Here is a 21486-nt window from a genome sequence, read left to right on the forward strand (position 1 = left end):
TTGAACTGCCCATTGCTGTGGGTTCTAGAAACGTTCCTGTTTGAAAATAGAAATATAACAAGCTCCCTATGGAGTCGAGGTACCTTAGACTTTGTTGGGCTCAGACCCGAGGCAAATGCAACCCTGTAGCTCCTCCCTTCACATGTTACCCCCTTTTGATGAATAGACAAGACTCTTTACAGACTCTTGCCATCTTCCCACCACACTGCACACAACTTCCAACATCAAGTCTAAAGCTAACTCAAACCTTCCAGCTCTCACGAAGGCACATAATCTACAATCTCTCCTGTTGAACCAAACCAATTCATCCATGATCCCCAGCTCTGCAGGGAAATAGAGAGAAATAAACCCTCTTCCTAGACATACCAGTGATGTCATTCCTTCCTCCACCAGGGGGACCCATGGCAGTCACAAGCAGAACATCCACAATGTCCAGCCTGTTTGTGTCTTTCTTGTCAAACCAGTAGCCGTGGTCAATCCATTGTCGCAGCAGCTCAATGGGGGGCTGGGCTCCATACACCTCTTTGGCTGGCATGTTAAGGTCATCTGTAGAAAGAAGCCACAGTCACACACACTGTGAGTGAGTCTATGGGATCCTTTGGTTTTACAAGGGTCATCAATGACTGTAACCTCCATGAGAAAATCTGTTTCCGGTGACCCCGCTCCTATTCAAGACCCAGTCAGTAGACATCCTGACCAGATGGGAAAGGGTTTCCTTGGGTTTAGAGTTTGCTATCTTCTTGAAATCTCTGTCCATCATGGCTATACTATACATGGGGTGACATCAACAAGCAAGCATTTAACTTTCCCCCATTTTTCTTAGTCACATTCACTGTCTACAATACCACAGACATTGCTAAGCATACAACGGTGAGGTGCCTGCCAAAAGTTTTTTGGTTTGTTGAGCTTTCAGTCTTGAGAGAGAGTCTTACTGTATTGCCCATGCTTATCTCAAACACTATAGACATGGTGCCTGCCAGCCAACATATTTTCAGTGGTGATGGGGATTGAACCCAGAGCCTCCCTACATGGTAAGCAAATGCTGTACTACTGAGTAAGAACCCCTCCTTCTGAGGAGCCTTAAATCAATTTGTAATAGCTGAACTCTGGTGGGAGCAAGGCTTTGAACTTGGGTCTTTCATGAGCAGACTCAAAATGTCAAGAGGGGGTTACAGGTTCTTTTAATTACAAGAACATTTTCTGCCTGCAACCCATTGCACAGTTGGGCACATAGGAGACACTGAATTCGGTGAAGGGGCTCTTTGTTTTATTTTCCAACAAATATTAATAGACTGATCAGTTTGTGTCAGTTAACATTTCAGGAACTTTAGACAAATTAACTGATTTAATGTAAATATGTTCGAGATTAAGGGACCAACCCTGAGATCAGGGAGGCTGACTCAAACTATACCTAGGGTTGAAAATTGATATAGAACCCAGTTTGGTTTAGTGCAAGGTTTCAACTGGCTTTGGGTATATCATAAAAATTGTGGGAGACCTGGATGAAGGGAAAATAGAAAGGGTAGAAAATAAAGGAAAGATAAAATGGATAAGATTCCTGCCTTTCAAGAGATGATGAACATGTGTAAGGATATAAATATAACCATGAAATTTATATTATTAATACATGAGCTTAAAATACAGGGCACAAGATGATCTGAGACAGTGGGAGCGTTGGGAGTACCTCCTGGGTCAGCAGCCAGCCTAAGACATCCATATGATGATGATGAATCTCATGTGGGTATGAGGCCCAAAGGGAAAAAAAAAAGAGGAAGTGCTTTGTACAAAAGTGAATGTTGAACGTCTATGCTCTTATTTCACCAGCATTTTCTTAGCAGCTATTGGGTTCCTTCGCTTGGTGATGACCCACTTATCTGATATCTCCTAGTGAAAGCTCACTTATCTGATGCAAATGGACACAAACATTACTTCTGGAAGTGTCAGAGTTTAGCTGCCACCACCACAGTCTCCTGGGCATACTGTTCACTACAAAGAAGAAAGAGAGAAAGCAGAGCAGAGAGGAGGGACAGTAAGGAAGTAAGTAACAAGGGAGGGAGGAAGATGGAGGTGAGAAGAAGCAAAAGATATATCGGTGGTAGAACTGCTAAGTCACCCACAGAGAGAAACAGAAGCTTTGGCTTACCGCAGTTTGGATACAAGAACTTGGTCTACCCAGACCCAAGCCCATGCCTTACCTACAAACACCACTGCTTTCTTCCCAATGGGAGGCCCAAAAAGGCCTTTCCTTCGACGATCCAGCTTAGACATGATGATATCCTGGGTCTGGTTGGCTGAAGTTCTGGCAGAGAAATTGATGAAGTTGGGCTGGTAGACATTTTTGGGAAGGTGGAGAAGGAAGTTGTTGGTGATGGCTGATTTGCCAGTTCCTGTGGGACCCACGAACAGTATGGGAATCTCGTGGTCCAGGTAGGTTTTTAAGAAGAAGGTCTGCCGGGCAGTCTCCATCGTGGGAATGATGAGGTCTGATACCTGCCTCACAAAGATACAGGAGAGTCTTGGTCTTGGATCAGAAGGAGTGAATCTTGGGATTCAAAGGATCTGGGCTTGACTGTACCCCATTCTTTGCTATCTTTATGACTTTGAGCAAATGCTCAACTTTTCAAGGGACCTCAGTTTCAATTCTGAAATGGGGACAATCATGGCATTTAATACAAAGTTATCAGAGATCAAACGGGACCAACCACATAAAGGTAAGTGATTTGTCCCTGTTTTATAGATGAGGAAGGAGAGGTATAGCAGGTCTTCTTCAATAAGAAGTGGAAAGGCAGGGATTTTGGAGTCCAGCTTGTATGATTCCAAAGTTTACGTTCTTATAATACTAAACCACATAAAAACCAACAGTCAAGTTCAGTGCCAAGCTTCTCTCCCTGAGACTTGCTTTTACCCAGTCCGATTTATCTCAAGCAAGAGCCACCTTCCATGTGCCACCTAGTCTGGCTCAGAAAGTTCAGGTGTGTTGTAGTCAAAGGTTTGGTTTCTAGTGTAGAAATGTTCAGAAGTGAGGATTTTGTGAAGTAATTGGATCCTGAGGGGTTTGACCCCATCAACAGATTAATCCCTTGATGGGTTCATAGCTCATTGGTTTATTGGAAGTTGGTAGTCACAAGAGAGAAGACACATTGAAGAGGGGTCTTTGGAGCACATTTTTCAGGCCCATATCCTGTCTCTGTTCCCATTTCTTCTTAGAAGTTGTGAGGTGAGTAGGTTTTTCTCTGCTGAGCCCTTCTGTAGTAATGTTATACCTCGATACTAGCTCTGTGACAATGGGGCTAAGTGAGCATAGCATAAAATCCTGAGCAAAGCACATATTTCCTCCTCAGAGTTGACTCTCAGACATTGTGCTGCAATGACACAAAGCTAATGCCAGAAGACTTCTCTTGTCCTTCATTTGCTTTCCCCAACCTTAAGATTCTGGGTCCCAAGACCCACAACCACTGAATCCCTCATTTTTTCCAATATGGGAATTGAATATATTCTCCTGGGCCTCATATCCTAAGTGGATTTAGAGATCCCAATCATAGCTTCTGGAATCCTTACTACTTTAAATAGAATATCTTATCTAAGTTTGAATTCTGAGTCTGAACCCTGTAATAATTTTTGTCACAAATGATCCCTTAATGAGGCAAGGCAAAGGGTAGGAAGGTGTATATTCTATGTAGAGGTCTCCTTGTATCATGTCTAGTTTGGAAAAGAGTAATGACCTTGAGCTGCTGTGCTGTATGACATCAGGGAGCAATATTCACACTACAGTTTGTAAATGTTGCTTCCAAAAACCAGACTTGACCTTGACTTGGGTACCACTGAATCTATGCAGCTTGGAAGCCTTTGCAAACAAAAGCTTGGCTTCTTTCAGGAAGTAATTTGGCTAACTGAAAAGAAGCAGATGGGTATGGTCATTAAAGCAGAGAAGAGAACGATCATGTATAGTAAGAAGATTCAGACAAGGATGTCATGCCTGTATTATTCTGAGGTCTTCCCTGTAACCCTTTGAGGCAGAGGATAAAACAGGCTGCAAGCAGGCCAGGATTCTCCATGAAACCCGTGGCCTGTTAGTGATGCTTGAATGCAGGTTCAAGACTCCCATTTTGCAGCCTAGATCAGGAACTTGAAGCCAGCTGGATTTCACCCAGTGTTATTTTCAGCTACTCAAACGATCGTTTGACAAGAGGAAAATACCCATTGGAGCTGAAAATACACTGGGCTCTTGTCCATGTGGGTTTAGTACACTTTCAAATCCCTGGAATTGAGACTACAGAGCTGTATAAGGACAATTAAAGCTAAGAATCTCAGTGCTGGATCTTCTTTACAGAGCCCAGCCCTTAGGATGTTTGTCCTCGGAGCAGCACAATCAACCTTGTCTAAAGCATCCATGTGAGTGTGGCTGTGGTCCCACAATATCCTCACATTTCCATCTGCCCTCTAAAAGCCCACTTGGAAGATCTGCACAGTCATCTCAGCAGGATGAATAATGTCCACTAGGTTATCCAAATGGAGGCACAAGAGCACTCATCTTGCATATTCTCTGTAGGGCTGAAATATATATGCATTAACCATTACCCAGGAAATCCATTGGGTAATTGGAAGTCGTCTTTCTGAGTTTTGCAGGAGGAAATTTTTAAGGATATAATATGGGTTTCTTAGGTTTAGACAAGGCAGTTATGATGCTATGAATAACAACAATGATGAGAATAACAGCAAACACCTATCTAACTCCTACTGTGTGCTACTTGGGTGTATAGACTACCTTCACTCTTGGTGATCATCTTTTTTTCCCCATCTTACAGTTGGGTAAACTGAGGTGTGGAGCTTGAAGCCTACCTATGCAATGGATCTAGGTCTCTCTGATATTAAACTTTATGGTTTTGAGGGTTTGATTTTTGCAAAACGCATCATGGAAATGCTCATAGGGAGCTAGTTGTTCTTCCATTTGAAAGGGTACTTAGAAAATTCCAGAAACCACAGCATTTCCTTTACCTTTGCGTTGGCAGGGATAGTCTCCTCCTCCTTGGTGATATATTCTGTCCACGCATTCCAGTGTCCACCCCCTTGTTTGAGGAAGTAAAAATCATAGATGCTTCCTGCACCCAAAGAAATAGAACGTGTCATTAGTAAGTTTCACATTTGAGGAATTTGACTGCCCCACTTATAGGCATCTAAAATGTTTAAGTGTCAGCCCCAGCATAATTGTGGTGACACCTGTCAGTGGCACCATAAACTGGAGCAAAAATCTTTATTATCCATATGAAATGGTAAGTGAAGATTATGTAAATTCTTCTTGTTTTTAGTCTTTGGGATAAGGACCTGTTCTGTATTGAACTAGGATTCACTATGTAGCAAAATGTAGCTTATGACTTGTTTATTAAAGTACATGCATTTGTTTATGTACTTGGTGGTGGGATGGAGCATGTCACAGCATGTGTGTGGAGGATGGAGGACAATGTCAGTTCTTTCTTTCCACCATGTAAGTCCCAGGGACGGGAGGGGTGGGGGGAGGGGAAACTCAGGTTGTCAGCCTTGGCAGCATCTGGCCAGCTCCTTAGCTTTAAAGTTGTGAACCTCTTACCTCAGCCTTCCTAGTGATGGGATCGCACTCTCAATTAAATTATTTCTCTCTCTTTCTACCCCCTCCCACGTGCATGTGTACTTGTTAATGTGACTATGTGCTTGTGTGCAAGCAGGTATGTATGTGTGTATGCACCTATGACTGTGGGGGTCAGACTTGATGTCAGGTGTCTTCCTTGATATTTCTCCACCTTTGCTCTCATGAGATAGAGTCACTGAACCAGAAAGAACTTCATTGACTCCAATAGACTGGCTGGACAATGAACTTCAAGGATCTACCTCTCTCTGTGCCCCTCAGCACCAGGGTTATAGGCACATGTTATTATGGTAGCATTTTATGTAAATTCTGAGGATGCAAACTCAGGCCCTCATGCTTGGGTGGCAGGTATCTTATTGACAGAACCATCTTCACTGTCCCTGAAGCCAAAGTAGCTTTAATAAAAAAGCAACGAATTTTTAAATAACAAAGGAAGTAATAAGTTGTTCTAAATCTCTTGTTATGTAGCAATTTCCTCCCAGATAAAACCTTTATCTTGGAGGGAAGGTCATTAAGAGACAGGATGTTAAAAGGGGAAGTGAAACATTTCATCCTGCAAGCAAGACCCTTCAGCTCAGGAAATAAACAATTCAAGGGCTTCAGGAACTCCCTGAAGCCAACAAGATACTGTAGGTCCCTCCCTTCCCAAGTATATATAAACAGTAAGGTCTGCTGAGAGATACTCTTAGACCAACTGAGCTGCCTGGAAGAGGCTCAGACCAACTGAGGTACCTGGAAGGGACTCTCCATCCTGTTATACTGTCTGTATGCTGTACAGTGTGCTACAGGTTTGCAGCATTTTTTAGCTGTCACCCATGTTGGGGTGGGCTTTGGTGATACAGCTGCCCTTTCTGCTCCCAAAAGTTACCCTTACAGTAATTTCTGTTCCTATAAGTGACCCTTTGCTCGTATTCCTGCAAGTAACCCCAACCAATGACACTCATTGTTTCATCAATGTGGACTTTTGTGTTATCCTTACTTTGGCCTATCACTGGCTGCCCATATAGAACAAGTAGATGCCTCTGCTCATGTCTCACTAGGAAGAATACCATACAATAATCCCACATGTACAAATAAACTTTTGATGATAGTTTTTCCAGCCCTTTCCCCAGGTGCATTAATATATTAATAATGTTTTATAAGAATGAAGTCATATGACATAATTTTTAAACACTGATATTCAATTTAGCTATGTGTAGTGGGAAAGCCTGAATTTCTGGTGTTCATAAAACTATGACAGGCAGATTGCAATTTTGAGGCAAGTCTGGGATACATATAAGATGCTGTCTCGAACAAAAAATATTTAATTTAATTTTTCTTAGTTGTAGCAGAAGAGGACTGTGAAGCAGAAGGATCTCTTGAACTTCAGATACTCATTACTTACTGTAAGGATAGTGGTTCCACATAAGTGCTGAGTGTGTGGCCCTACATTCATTCACAGGTACGTGCATGCTCTTGTGAGCACAGCTTGTAGAGTCAGAGGACCGAGGATATGGGTTTCTCAGATCTCTTCTACATTGCATTTGAGACAGGGTATCTCATTGGTCTAGAACTTCACTAAGTAGTCTAGGCTAGCTCCAGTGAGCTCCTGGAGGTCTTCCTGTCTCTGCCTCCCATCTTGACGTCTCTAGGATTACAAGTGTTTGTGACCACACCCAGCTCTTTAATGGGAGAGATTCAAACTCTCATCATTATACTTAAGAGACAAGCCCTTTACAAATAGCCATCTCTTCAGCACCCAAGGGCATTTCTTAATTAAAACAAAAATCACACCTATAAGGAGTTCAAAAAACACTATGCTTTTAAGTCACTTAATATAACATTCATGATTGTAGTTTACATTGTTGAATTGTTGTAAAATAAAAGTCAAGTATTCAAAACAGTAATATTATGAAATAATATTTACAGAATTAAGTCTCAATTCTTTCTACAGTATTTGTTGAAGAATATTTTGTTGTGGTATCATCATATATTAAGGAAGGATGCTTCTGTCATCCTGTGTCACCTTCAGCTTAGAAGTAACTTTGGTACAGCATTTTTATTTTTAATTATTTTTTAAAGACATTTTCTCTGTATAGCCCTGGCTGTCCTGGGACTCACTTTGTAGACCAGGCTAGCCTTGAACTCAGAGATCTTCTTGTCTCTGCCTCCTGAGTGCTGAGATCAAAGGCATGTACTACCACCACCTGGCCATGGATGGCATTTTTAGAAAGCAATCTGACACTATATTCACTGGGCTAAAAACTGCTCTCTAAAAAAATACTATTTCTGGAAATTTATCATGAGGAAATAATTTATAGTGGAAGTAATCCATATGTATGGGCATGTGACACCATCTGTGATAGCAAGAAACTAGTTGAAAAGGCCTCTGTTAGGAAACCAGTGAACACTGTGCCTTATAAAATGAAGAAGATGTTTTCAGTCATGATAATGTTATTTGTAAAACTCATGTATTAGCACAGAAAGAATTCCTTAAAGAAATAATCACATATGAGAGCAAGGCATGGTAGCTTACCTACTGCCTTGGTCAGGAGATAGGTAGAGCTAGGAAGATAAAGGATTCTTGGCCAGCCTGTGCTATATAGTAAGAACCTATCTCAAAAACAAAACAAACAAAAACAAAAACACCAACAAAAAGGTTTGAGGCTGTAGCTCAGTGAAAGACCACTGGCCTAGCATACCAAAGCTCTAGCTTTGATCGTCCACCCAGACGATGACAACGACAACGACGACGACGACAACAACAACAACAACAACAACAACAACAACAACAAGAAATAAATAGAGTTTTTAAATGGACATATACCATTATAGACATTATAGAAAAGGGTGATAAGAGATGACAAAGTCACAGGAAAAAGTACATTTTGAAAACTAAAATACCTATTAAAGAAGGTTGATGTAAACAAAAAAATACCTTTTCATCATTTTTCTTAGGAAGTTTTTTAAATAAGAAAATAAGAAATACTAAAAGTATGAATTAGTAACATATTTTTTATCCTTCCCTGGTGGGCTAGTTTGTGGTTTCATTCAAGAACATTTAGGCCAAAGAACAAAGATTTAACTAAATGGACCTACCAGCTATGTAATTTGGCCAGCACTACCATTTTGCACATCTGTGCAGTGGATCTGAGTTTACGCTAAGCCTAGAAAATCACTAGGAGAGTGACTAAGCTATCTGTCAAACATCTGAAAGGCCCTGGGCACATAGGAAGCTGTCTGCCAACACTGAGTTCCAAACTTCTCCTTAGAATCACTTTTATTTTCTTTGCATTGTGGCTGTCAGTCAAACTCTGGTCTAGGGAGGAAGGAGAAGAGAGCAGAAATTGAGGAGGGTAAATGCTCTGCAAACTCTGAACACTTCATCTGTCTCTGACTTCTTCCCCATCTGAAAAATAAAGCGAACGTCTCAGCTGATAAGTGACCTTTCAAAGGTCATGCAATGAAGAGTTGAACAGAGGGAAATGGCAGCATCATCTGGAAAGATAAATCCCTGCCTCACAAACAAGGATCTCACAGACATGGTTCCTAGATCATGAAAAAACAAGAAAGCAGAATCCCATGAAGTTGGGGGTGGATTTCCTGAAGTCTATTCATAGAAATGTAACCCTGGATGCTGGTGACAAGGCTATGAAAGCATTTGAAGGATCTTCGGGTGACTAGAAGGAAGTGAGACTATATGTTTCATAACTGCACTTACACGAAATGCTAAATCCTTGGAGAATAGGTTAGAGGCTGCTTTCCAGTGAGGAGAACAGAGATGAATTGAATATATGGATGAAGGATCTTACAGGGGTGATGGAAACAGCCTAAAATAGGATTATGATGATGGCCTCACTGAGTAAGCTTACTAAAAGTCACTGATTTGTGTAAATAAATGGGTGAATTTCATAGTATTTAAAGTATGACTCAATGGAGTTTTTAAATAAAAAGTACATTTAGCCCTGAGAGGCATACCCCTTTCCGGATAGGTAGGATCTGGCTAGGATCTTCTCAGTTTGCTACTATTTAGTAAAGAACAGGAGAATAAAAGGTTGGTGTCACTGTAAGCAAACATGGGAAGAATCCTAGTAGAATGCCTTTTAAGCAGAAAGTAGATGAGCTGAATGAAGAAAATATTTGGAAAACATCTTCCAAAGGCCCATGTATTGAAGGTCTTTGCCTATGGCCCTGGTGGAAGTGGATGGAACATTTAGGAGGCAGGATCCAGTAGAAAGAAGCGAGATGATTGGACACAGGCTCATGGACACACCAGCTCTTCTTACTCCTCCTTCTGGCTTCTGGGTCACCAGGAGGTGAATGGCTTTCTGTGCCATGTGCTGTCATTGTAATGTGCTGCCTCAGACTCCAAACTAATGGGCCAACTCACTATGAGCAGAGACCTCCAAAGCCATGAGCCTCCTTTTATTGTGACCATCTCAGGTGTTCATAATTTCCGGAATGGAAAACAGACCAGAACATAACAAATCAAGTGATTACCGAAGAAAGGAAAGGAAATCTGGGTTCTTCCCAGTAGCTGATTAAAAACTGCACTGAACATTAAGGAGCTCTCCAGCTGCCTGTCAGCTACTGTTCTGGGAGGATGGTGATGTCATCCTCTCCTTTCCCCTTCATTTAGCTGTTTTTCCATAGTGGAGAGGTCAAGAGGGTCACTGAGCACAGTAAAGAAGGGAATGGAGAGAGTCATAACAAATGGCACTTTAAATTCAGAGAGGTGGCCTTCAAACTAAGGAGCCACAGAACCTTTATGCAAAGATTAAACAGAGAGAAAAGTCTGCTTCTCACAGATGGCATTAGTTGATCATATGTTGTCATTGGCTAACTGCCATCCAACTGGTTCTTAATCTAGAGCATGCAGTACTTTGAATTCATTTTAAAGATATATTATGAGTATTATTTAACGTACTCATAACTTAAAGCAATGGGAAGTTTGAAAACTATCGGGAAGAAAGTAGATATTTATCACGGGGATGAAAGTAAGGTTAGACTTCCTAAACATTTGCTCACATCAGTGACTTGAGGAGGTTCATTTAAGTTTTACAACAGCTTTTGCTTGCTTATTTCTTTTATGTGATTGTGTGTGTGTGTGTGTGTGTGTGTGTGTGTGTGTGTGTGTGTGTTGTGTACAGATACATGTGCGTATGAGGCCCAAAGTTGCTTTGGAAATCAAACTTGATCCCCCTTCTTATTGGTTTTAAGAAAGTTTTCTCAATCAAATGCAAGCTTTCCAATATAGCTAGTCTTGCTAACTAGCTTGCTCTAGGTATTTCCTGTTTCTATGTTCTAAGGCTGGAATTATAAATGAACTACTGCATCCATTAGGTACTTTATGTGTGTTCTGGGGACCCAAGGTTCAGCCCTCTTGCATGTGAGACAAACACTGGAAGCACTGAGCCATCTCCCCAGACTACCAAAGCTCTTTCTGAATCAAAGTTATTAAGTAGTTACTACCAAAGATGTATATGAAGAAGTCAGTTGGTAGTGAATGCTGGGAATTCTGGTTTCTCGTGTGCTCTATCAGTTGATAGGACAAAGAAAGAGAAGATGAGGTCACCAGAGTGCACAGGGACATTCTTGAAGAAGTTACCTAGAAAAAGATTGGGAACACTTCCTTGCACTGGCCCTCTTGCTACAAAGATGAAGGAAAGATGTCATTGCTGAGTGGACCAAGAGTGGGATCAAAGGCAACTTAAGAACCATGTCTGCAGGCACAGAGAGTAAACAGACTGGCCTGGACAGCAAAGGAAAACAGAAGAACATATAGAAGTGCAGAGTAAAGAACAGCATGAGGCCAATCTGAAGGGAAGATCTCTAAAACCTGGTCAGTGTGTGACCGGCTGGCTTCAGGGGACAGTTTGGCATCCTCAGCAAGGTGTGGAAGGCAACTGTTTGAAAAAAATGAAACAGGAACAAAAAAGTACAAGGAGAAAATAGGCTGAGATGAAACAGAAAGATGAGATCAAAGGTGAGATGTTCAGTCTCTTCTGGACAATGGCAATATTATTATACTGTATCTATAGAAAACTATAATGCTATTATACTATATCTATAGAACTGTAACAGGAGAATCTCGGGCTCCCTGCCTCCAGCTCACTGCTCCCAAACCCCGTGGGAAAGAGAGCTCACCGCCGAGACAGGTGGGCACTCCTGAGACTGCAGAGCAGAAGAGACAACCAACACTGCCCACCCCTGCCCACATCCATGGCCCAAGAGGAAACTGTATACGGCCTCTGGGTTCCCTTGGATAAGGGCACAGGAGCAGGAAATCCGCTGCGTCTGAGACACCGCCGGAAACTGAAGGGACCGACCAGATAAACAGTTCTCTGCACCTAAATCCCGTGGGAGGGAGAGCTAAACCTTCAGAGAGGCAGACACGCCTGGGAAAACAGAAGAGTCTACACTCGGCCCACATCTCTGACTCCAGAGGAAAACACCAAACGCCATCTGGAACCTTGGTGCACGGAAGCTCCTTGAAAGGGCGGCGCAGATCTTCCTGGTTGGTGCCGCCTCGGAGAGCTCATAAGCAACACCCCACAAGCAAACTTGAGCCTTGGGACCACAGGTAAGACAAACCTTCCAGCTCCAAGCGACTTGCCTGGTGAACTCAAGACACAGGCCCACAGGAACAGCTGAGGACCTGTAGATAGGAAAAACTACACACCTGAAAGCAGAACACTCTGTCTCCATAACTGGCTGAAAGAAAACAGGAAAACAGGTCTACAGCACTCCCGACACACAGACTTATAGGACAGTCTAGCCACTGTCAGAAATAGCAGAACAAAGTAACACTAGAGATAATCTGATGGTGAGAGGCAAGCGCAGGAACCCAAGCAACAGAAACCAAGACTACATGGCATCATCGGAGCCTAATTCTCCCACCAAAGCAAACATGGAATATCCAAACACACCAGAAAAGCAAGATCTAGTTTCAAAATCATATTAGATCATGATACTGGAGGACTTCAAGAAAGACATGAAGAACTCCCTTAGAGAAACACAGGAAAACATAAATAAACAAGTAGAAGCCTACAGAGAGGAATCACAAAAATCCCTGAAAGAATTCCAGGAAAACATAAATAAACAAGTAGAAGCCTACAGAGAGGAATCACAAAAATCCCTGAAAGAATTCCAGGAAAACATAAATAAACAAGTAGAAGACTGAGAGGAATCACAAAAATCCCTGAAAGAATTCCAGGAAAACACAATCAAACAATTGAAGGAATTAAAAATGGAAATAGAAACAATCAAGAAAGAACACATGGAAACAACCCTGGATATAGAAACCAAAGGAAGAGACAAGGAGCCGTAGGTACAATCATCACCAACAGAATACAAGAGATAGAAGAGAGAATCTCAGGAGCAGAAGATTCCATAGAAATCATCGACTGAACAGTCAAAGATAATGTAAAGCGGAAAAAGCTACTGGTCCAAAACATACAGGAAATCCAGGACTCAATGAGAAGATCAAACCTAAGGATAATAGGTATAGAAGAGAGTGAAGACTCCCAGCTCAAAGGACCAGTAAATATCTTCAACAAAATCATAGAAGAAAACTTCCCTAACCTAAAAAAAGAGATACCCATAGGCATACAAGAAGCCTACAGAACTCCAAATAGATTGGACCAGAAAAGAAACTCCTCCCGACACATAATAGTCAAAACACCAAATGCACAAAATAAAGAAAGAATATTAAAAGCAGTAAGGGGAAAAGGTCAAGTAACATATAAAGGCAAACCTATCAGAATCACACTAGACCTTTCACCAGAGACTATGAAAGCCAGAAGATCATGGACAGATGTCATACAGACCCTAAGAGAACACAAATGCCAGCCCAGGTTACTGTATCCTGCAAAACTCTCAATTAACATAGATGGAGAAACCAAGATATTCCATGACAAAACCAAATTTACACAATATCTTTCTACAAATCCAGCACTACAAAGGATAATAAATGGTAAAGCCCAACATAAGGAGGGAAGCTATACCCTAGAAAAAGCAAGAAACTAATTGTCTTGGCAACAAAACAAAGAGAAGAAAAGCACACAAACATAACCTCACATCCAAATATGAATATAATAGGAAGCAATAATCACTATTCCTTAATATCTCTCAACATCAATGGTCTCAACTCCCCAATAAAAAGACATAGATTAACAAACTGGATACGGAGTGAGGACCCTGCATTCTGCTGCCTACAGGAAACACACCTCAGAGACAAAGACAGACACTGCCTCAGAGTGAAAGGCTGGAAATCGACTTTCCAAGCGAATGGTCGGAAGAAGCAAGCTGGAGTAGCCATTCTGATATCAAATAAAATCAATTTTCAACTAAAAGTCATCAAAAAAGATAAGGAAGGGCACTTCATATTCATCAAAGGAAAAATCCACCAAGATGAACTCTCAATCCTAAATATCTATGCCCCAAATACAAGGGCACCTACATATGTAAAAGAAACCTTACTAAAGCTCAAAACACACATTGCACCTCACACAATAGTAGTAAGAGATTTCAACACCCCACTCTCATCAATGAACAGATCATGGAAACAGAAATTAAACAGAGACGTAGACAGACTAAGAAAAGTCATGAACCAAATGGACTTAACAGATATTTATAGAACATTCTATCCTAAAGCAAAAGGATATACATTTTTCTCAGCTCCTCATGGTACTTTCTCCAAAATTGGAGACCATATAATTGGTCAAAAAACAGGCCTCAACAGGTACAGAAAGATAGAAATAATCCCATGCGTGCCATCAGACCACCACGGCCTAAAGCTGGTCTTCAATAACAATAAGGGAAGAACGCCCACATATACGTGGAAGTTGAACAATGCTCTACTCAATGATAACCTGGTCAAGGAAGAAATAAAGAAAGAAATTAAAGACTTCTTAGAATTTAATGAAAATGAAGGCACAAAATAGAGAATTTAATGAAAATGAAGGCACAACATACGCAAATTTATGGGAAACAATGAAAGCTGTGCTAAGAGGAAAACTCATAGGTCTGAGTGCCTGCAGAAAGAAACAGGAGAGAGCATATGTCAGCAGCTTGACAGCACACCTAAAAGCTCCAGAACAAAAAGAAGCAAATACACCCAGGAGGAGTAGAAGGCAGGAAATAATCAAACTCAGAGCTGAAATCAGCCAGGTAGAAACAAAAAGGACCATAGAAAGAAAGTTGGTTCTTTGAGAAAATCAACAAGATAGATAAACCCTTAGCCAGACTAACGAGAGGACACAGAGAGTGTTTCCAAATTAACAAAATCAGAAATGAAAAGGGAGACATAACTACAGATTCACATGAAATTAAAAAAATCATCAGATCTTACTATAAAAGATTATATTCAACAAAACTTGAAAATCTGCAGGGAATGGACAACTTCCTAGACAGATACCAGGTACCGAAGTTAAATCAGGAACAGATAAACCAGTTAAATAACCCCATAACTCCTGACGAAATAGAAGCAGTCATTAAAGGTCTCAAAACCAAAAAGAGCCCAGGTCCAGACGGGTTTAGTGCAGAATTCTATCAGACCTTCATAGAAGACCTCGTACCAATATTATCCAAACTATTCCACAAAATTGAAACAGATGGAGCACTACCGAATTCCTTCTACGAAGCCACAATTACTCTTATACCTAAACCACACAAAGACCCAACAAAGAAAGAGAACTTCAGACCAATTTCCCTTATGAATATCGACGCAAAAATACTCAATAAAATTCTGGCAAACCGAATCCAAGAGCACATCAAAACAATCATCCACCATGATCAAGTAGGCTTCATCCCAGGCATGCAGGGATGGTTTAATATACGGAAAACCATCAACGTGATCCATTATATAAACAAACTGAAAGAACAAAACCACATGATCATTTCATTAGATGCTGAGAAAGCATTTGACAAAATTCAACACCCCTTCATGATAAAAGTCCTGGAAAGAATAGGAATTCAAGGCCCATACCTAAACATAGTAAAAGCCATATACAGCAAACTAGTTGCTAACATTAAACTAAATGGAGAGAAACTTGAAGCAATCCCACTAAAATCAGGGACTAGACAAGGCTGCCCACTCTCTCCCTACTTATTCAATATAGTTCTTGAAGTTCTAGCCAGAGCAATCAGACAACAAAAGGAGGTCAAGGGGATACAGATCGGAAAAGAAGAAGTCAAAATATCACTATTTGCAGATGATATTATAGTTTATTTAAGTGATCCCAAAAGTTCCACCAGAGAACTACTAAAGCTGACAAACAACTTCAGCAAAGTGGCTGGGTATAAAATTAACTCAAATAAATCAGTAGCCTTCCTCTACACAAAAGAGAAACAAGCCGAGAAAGAAATTAGGGAAACGACACCCTTTAATAGAACCAAATAATATAAAGTACCTTGGTGTGACTTTAACCAAGCAAGTAAAAGATTTGTACAACAAGAACTTCAAGACACTGAAGAAAGAAATTGAAGAAGACCTCAGAAGATGGAAAGATCTCCCATGGATTGGCAGGATTAATATAGTAAAAATGGCCATTCTACCAAAAGCGATCTACAGATTCAATGCAATCCCCATCAAAATACCAATCCAATTCTTCAAAGAGTTAGACAGAACAATTTGCAAAAAATAACAAAATCTGGAATAACAAAAAACCCAGGATAGCTAAAACTATTTTCAACAATAAAAGGACTTCAGGGGGAATCACTATCCCTGAACTCAAGCAATATTACAGAGCAATAGTGATAAAAACTGCATGGTATTGGTACAGAGACAGACAGATTGACCAATGGAACAGAATTGAAGACCCAGAAATGAACCCACACACCTATGGGCACCTGATTTTTGACAAAGGAGCCAAAACCATTCAATGGAAAAAAGATAGCATTTTCAGCAAATGGTGCTGGTTCAACTGGAGGTCAACATGTAGAAGAATGCAAATCGATCCATGCTCATCACCTTGTACAACACTTAAGTCCAAGTGGATCAAGGACCTCCACATCAAACCAGATACACTCAAACTAATAGAAGAAAAACTAGGGCAGCATCTCGAACACATGGGCACTGGAAAAAATTTCCTGAACAAAACACCAATGGCTTATGCTCTAAGATCAAGAATCGACAAATGGGATCTCATAAAACTGCAAAGCTTCTGTAAGGCAAAGGACACTGTGGTTAGGACAAAACAGCAACCAACAGATAGGGAAAAGATCTTTACCAACCCTACAACAGATAGAGGGCTTATATCCAAAATATACAAAGAACTCAAGAAGTTAGACCGCAGGGAAACAAATAACCCTATTAAAAAATGGGGTTCAGAACTAAACAAAGAATTCACAGCTGAGGAATGCTGAATGGCTGAGAAACACCTAAAGAAATGTTCAACATCTTTAGTCATAAGGGAAATGCAAATCAAAACAACCCTGAGATTTCACCTCACACCAGTGAGAATGGCTAAGATCAAAAACTCAGGTGACAACAAATGCTGGCGAGGATGTGGAGAAAGAGGAACACTCCTCCATTGTTGGTGGGATTGCAGACTGGTAAAACCATTCTGGAAATCAGTCTGGAGGTTCCTCAGAAAATTGGACATTGAACTGCCTGAGGACCCAGCTATACCTCTCTTGGGCATATACCCACAAGATGCCCCAACATATAAAAAAAGACACGTGCTCCACTATGTTCATAGCAGCCTTATTTATAGTAGCCAGAAGCTGGAAAGAACCCAGATGCCCTTCAACAGAGGAATGGATAGAGAAAGTGTGGTACATCTACACAATGGAATATTACTCAGCTATCAAAAACAATGCCTTTATGAAATTCACAGACAAATGGTTGGAACTGGAAAATATCATCCTGAGTGAGGTAACCCAATCACAGAAAAACATACATGGTATACACTCATTGATAAGTGGCTATTAGCCCAAATGCTTGAATTACCCTAGATGCATAGAACACATGAAACTCAAGACGGATGATCAAAATGTGAATCCTTCATTCCTTCTTTAAAAGGGGGAACAAGAATACCCTTGGCAGGGAATAGAGAGGCAAAGATTAAAACAGAGACAGAGGGAACACCCATTCAGAGCCTGCCCCCCATGTGGCCCATACATATACAGCCATCCAATTAGACAAGATGGATGAAGCAAAGAAGTGCAGACAGACAGGAGCCGGATGTAGATCTCTCCTGAGAGACACAGCCAGAATACAGCAAATACAGAGGCAAATGCCAGCAGCAAACCACTGAACTGAGAATAGGACCCTCATTGAAGGAATCAGAGAAAGAACTGGAAGAGCTTGAAGGGGCTCGAGACCCCTTATGAACAACAATGCCAAGCAACTAGAGCTTCCAGCGACTAAGCCACTACCTAAAGACTATACATGGACTGACCCTGGACTCTGACCTCATAGGTAGCAATGAATATCCTAGTAAGATCACCAGTGGAAGGGGAAGCCCTGAGTCCTGCTAAGACTGAACCCCCAGTGAACGTGATTGTTGGGGGGAGGGCGGCAATGGGGGGAGGGTGGGGAGGGGAACACTCATAAAGAAGGGGAGGGGGAGGGATTAGGGGGATGTTTGCCCGGAAACCGGGAAAGGGAATAACATTCAAAATGTAAATAAGAAATACTCAAGTTAATAAAAAAAATAAAAAAAGTAAAAAGAAAAAAAAAGAAAAAAGAAATCTATAGCAGCATTATACTCTATCTATAGAAAACTATAACACTATTATACTGTATCTACAGAAAACTATGCTATTATACTGTATCTATAGAAAACTATAACACCATTATACTTTATCTACAGAAAACTATAACACTATTATACTGTATCTACAGAAAACTATAACACTATCATATTGTAACTACAGAAAACTAATACTACTATACTATATATACTGTACATATAACATCATTATAGTAAAACTTATCTTAAGTGTTTTTATATGTATTTGCTCATTTAATCCTTCCAGGAACACCACAGATATGCTTTATTATTGTTGTACATATTTTAGAACTGTGGAAACTGAGAGGGGCTAAGGAATTCACTTCAAGTCTGCCAACTACAAGTGTGGAGCCAGAATTCCAGTCCTGACTGTTTTATTCTGGAGTCTATGCTTTTAACTGTTACGTTAAAGAAAAAAAGTGGCAGGAAGCAAAATATGCAAAGGTTGATTGAAATTATTCAAGGTGGATTGGAGGCTAATTGAAATTGAGGATGACTGGTATTAAAATAAAAACCCGCTTCAGATGGACATAAAACAAAAACAAGGAAATATGATATAATAGATACAGAAGCCAGAGAATACAACTTTGCCTTGCTGACTAAATAGAGGAATCGGATCCCAGGCAAAATAAATAAAAGTAGACCTATGTCTAGACATAGTCTGTCAAAACAAAAACAAAACACAACCTACAATAGAACATTAAATAAAGAACACATGAAAAGCAAGCTACCACCATATATAAAATTCAGCCAAAGTAAAAAGAGAAGAAATTTTAATTACATTCTGTTTTCACATTTCAGATGTAAATATAATGACAAAACATACAAGGGAAAACAGAGTGTCAAGAAGAAACAGGCAAATCCAGTATTATGATTGGGATAATTTGATGACCTCTATCATGAGTTGGAGAATAGTTAAAATGAACACCACCATCGCACACCAACTGGATGTAAATGACACAGCTCACTATCTGAGAACAGCAGCCATGCATTCTTCTTAAACTCCCATGGGATGTCCACCGTGACAGTCAGTCCACATTCCTGACTATAAAACGTTTTAATACATTTAAATAATAATAGGTACCATGCAATATATACTTTTGGAGCACAATAGACTAGAAACCAGTAAGAGAAAGACAGCTAGAAAATCTTAGTCCTTCAAGGTTAACGCATGAATCAAAAAAGTACCAGGTTTTGACACACAAATCAAAAAGTACCAAGCACTAAGGAGATGGCTCAAATCTCAGAGGCTAAAGCATTGCTGCCCAACCAGCCCTGGTGACGATGAGAGTTCTGATTACCAGTACTCATGTAATGCCAGGCTGGGCTTGGTAGCTGTGGTGGTTTGAATAGGAATGGCCCCCATAGTCTAATGAGTTTGAGTGCTTGGACCATCAGTAATGACACTATTAGGAAATATGGTTTGTTGGAGTAATGTCACTGTGGAGGCAGGCTTAAGGTTATAGATACTCAAGCTATGCCAAGTGGAACACATGGTCCCCTTCTGCTGCCTGCAGAGCAAAGTGTATGTCTTAGAGTTTTACTACTGTGAACAGACACTATGACCAAGGCAACTCTTATAAGGACAACATTTAATTGGAACAACATTTACCAGGTTTCAGAGGTTCAGTTCATCAAGGTGGGAACATGGCAGCATCTATGTAGGCATGGTGCAGGAGGAGTTGAGAGTTCTACATCTTCATTTGGAGACTGCTAGCAGAATACTGGCTTTCAGGCAGCTAGGAGGAGAGTCTTAAAGCCCACATCCACAGTGACATACCCACTGCAACAAGACCACACCTTCTAATAGTGCCACGACCTGGGCCAAGCATATACAATCCATCAGTGTAGAACTCTCAGTTCCTTTTCTAGCACCATGTCTTCCTGAATGGTGCCAGGTTTGCTGCTATGATGATAATAGGCTGAACCTCTGAAACTATAAGCCAGCCTCAATTAAGTGTTTTCCTTTATAAGAGTTGCCATGGTCATGGTGTCTCTTCACAGGAATAAAACCCTAACTAAGACAGTAGTCTGTCTGTAATTTCAGCACTTAGAACTTGGAAGTAGGATTCCTACATCAAACTGGCTAGACAGACTAGCTATATTGTCAAACTCTGGGTTCAAGTGAGAGACTCTGCCTCAACGAGTAAGGTGGAGAGGGGTTGAACAAGACAACCAATGTTATCTGTGGGTCTCCATCTACACATGTACCCACAGACATGCACACACACGAACACACATGTGGATTGTCGTCTTTATGCAGGGGAGGGCTGGCACAGGCTAGGGCAAGGCCCAAGACTGGACAATAAGTAAGACAGAGACAGAGTTTTGGTAAAAGGAGAGAGAGGAGAAAGAGGAGCAGAACCAAGATGGAGGCAGAGAAAGACGACCCAGATCCATGTGACCTTAAATGGTAGTTATGAATATTTTTTAAGGGATGGATTTCTATAGGTCAATTTATCTCATCTAGGTGGGCAGTTTATAGCATTGTCAATTGGTTGTGAGTTCATTATGTGGACATATTGTGGATTGAGAATTTAACATAAATCTGATTGCTGAATTACAAACATCAGTAGTTTTGATTTTAACAGGTTGCTGGGAGTTAATATTATAACCATTAGGGGACAGATGGTGGGAATGTAAACAGAGCAGCAGCAGAGAGCTGTGAGAGGGTAGCAGCAGCTGGGACCAGGAAGCAGTTGCTGGGAATGGGAGCAGAGTCCAAGGCAAGAAGCCCCTGGGAATAGAGTGGGCCACAGAGACCTGAGAGGGTGAGGGTGGGGGACCAGCTGCTGCTGGGGCCTCTAGAGTCCTGATTTTACCGGGTTGCTGGGACCAGAGCGTTCCAGCAGGCAAAGAGACAGTTGGGAGGGGGCAGCTAGCAATGGAGCAGAGAGGCTGCCTTGGTCAGAGAGTATCTGGGAATGGCGTGGTGTCACACTGGAACCGACCACTGCTTACATGAAAATACCCCACAGATGCCATGTGGCTCTATGGTGCCAGCACTAGTGTGGGATATTAGATTTATTTGATAATATTTACCGCAACACACACACACACACACACACACACCACATACATATGAGGAAAAGGCTACCAAGAGAAATTTTAAAATATTATGACCTAAATGCAAATTAAAATTCAGCTCTA

The 21486-nt window shown here is 41.0% G+C and overlaps 1 protein-coding gene across 2 annotated transcripts in view; it reads right to left on the minus strand.

Annotated features, from left to right (window-relative positions):
• Dnah3 (dynein, axonemal, heavy chain 3) overlaps nucleotides 1-21486 on the minus strand; it is a 172819-nt gene that overhangs the window by 53696 nt on the left and 97637 nt on the right. For both annotated transcript variants that reach the window (NM_001427640.1, XM_039101168.2), the window contains 3 exons: nucleotides 4996-5099; nucleotides 2196-2490; nucleotides 367-546 (listed from right to left, as the gene is read on the minus strand). In NM_001427640.1, coding sequence (NP_001414569.1) covers nucleotides 367-546; nucleotides 2196-2490; nucleotides 4996-5099 — 579 coding nt within the window. The remainder of the gene's footprint in view (nucleotides 1-366; nucleotides 547-2195; nucleotides 2491-4995; nucleotides 5100-21486) is intronic.

Source organism: Rattus norvegicus, chromosome 1, assembly GCF_036323735.1.
Source record: "Rattus norvegicus strain BN/NHsdMcwi chromosome 1, GRCr8, whole genome shotgun sequence".
In the NCBI taxonomy this organism is placed as follows: domain Eukaryota; kingdom Metazoa; phylum Chordata; class Mammalia; order Rodentia; family Muridae; genus Rattus; species Rattus norvegicus.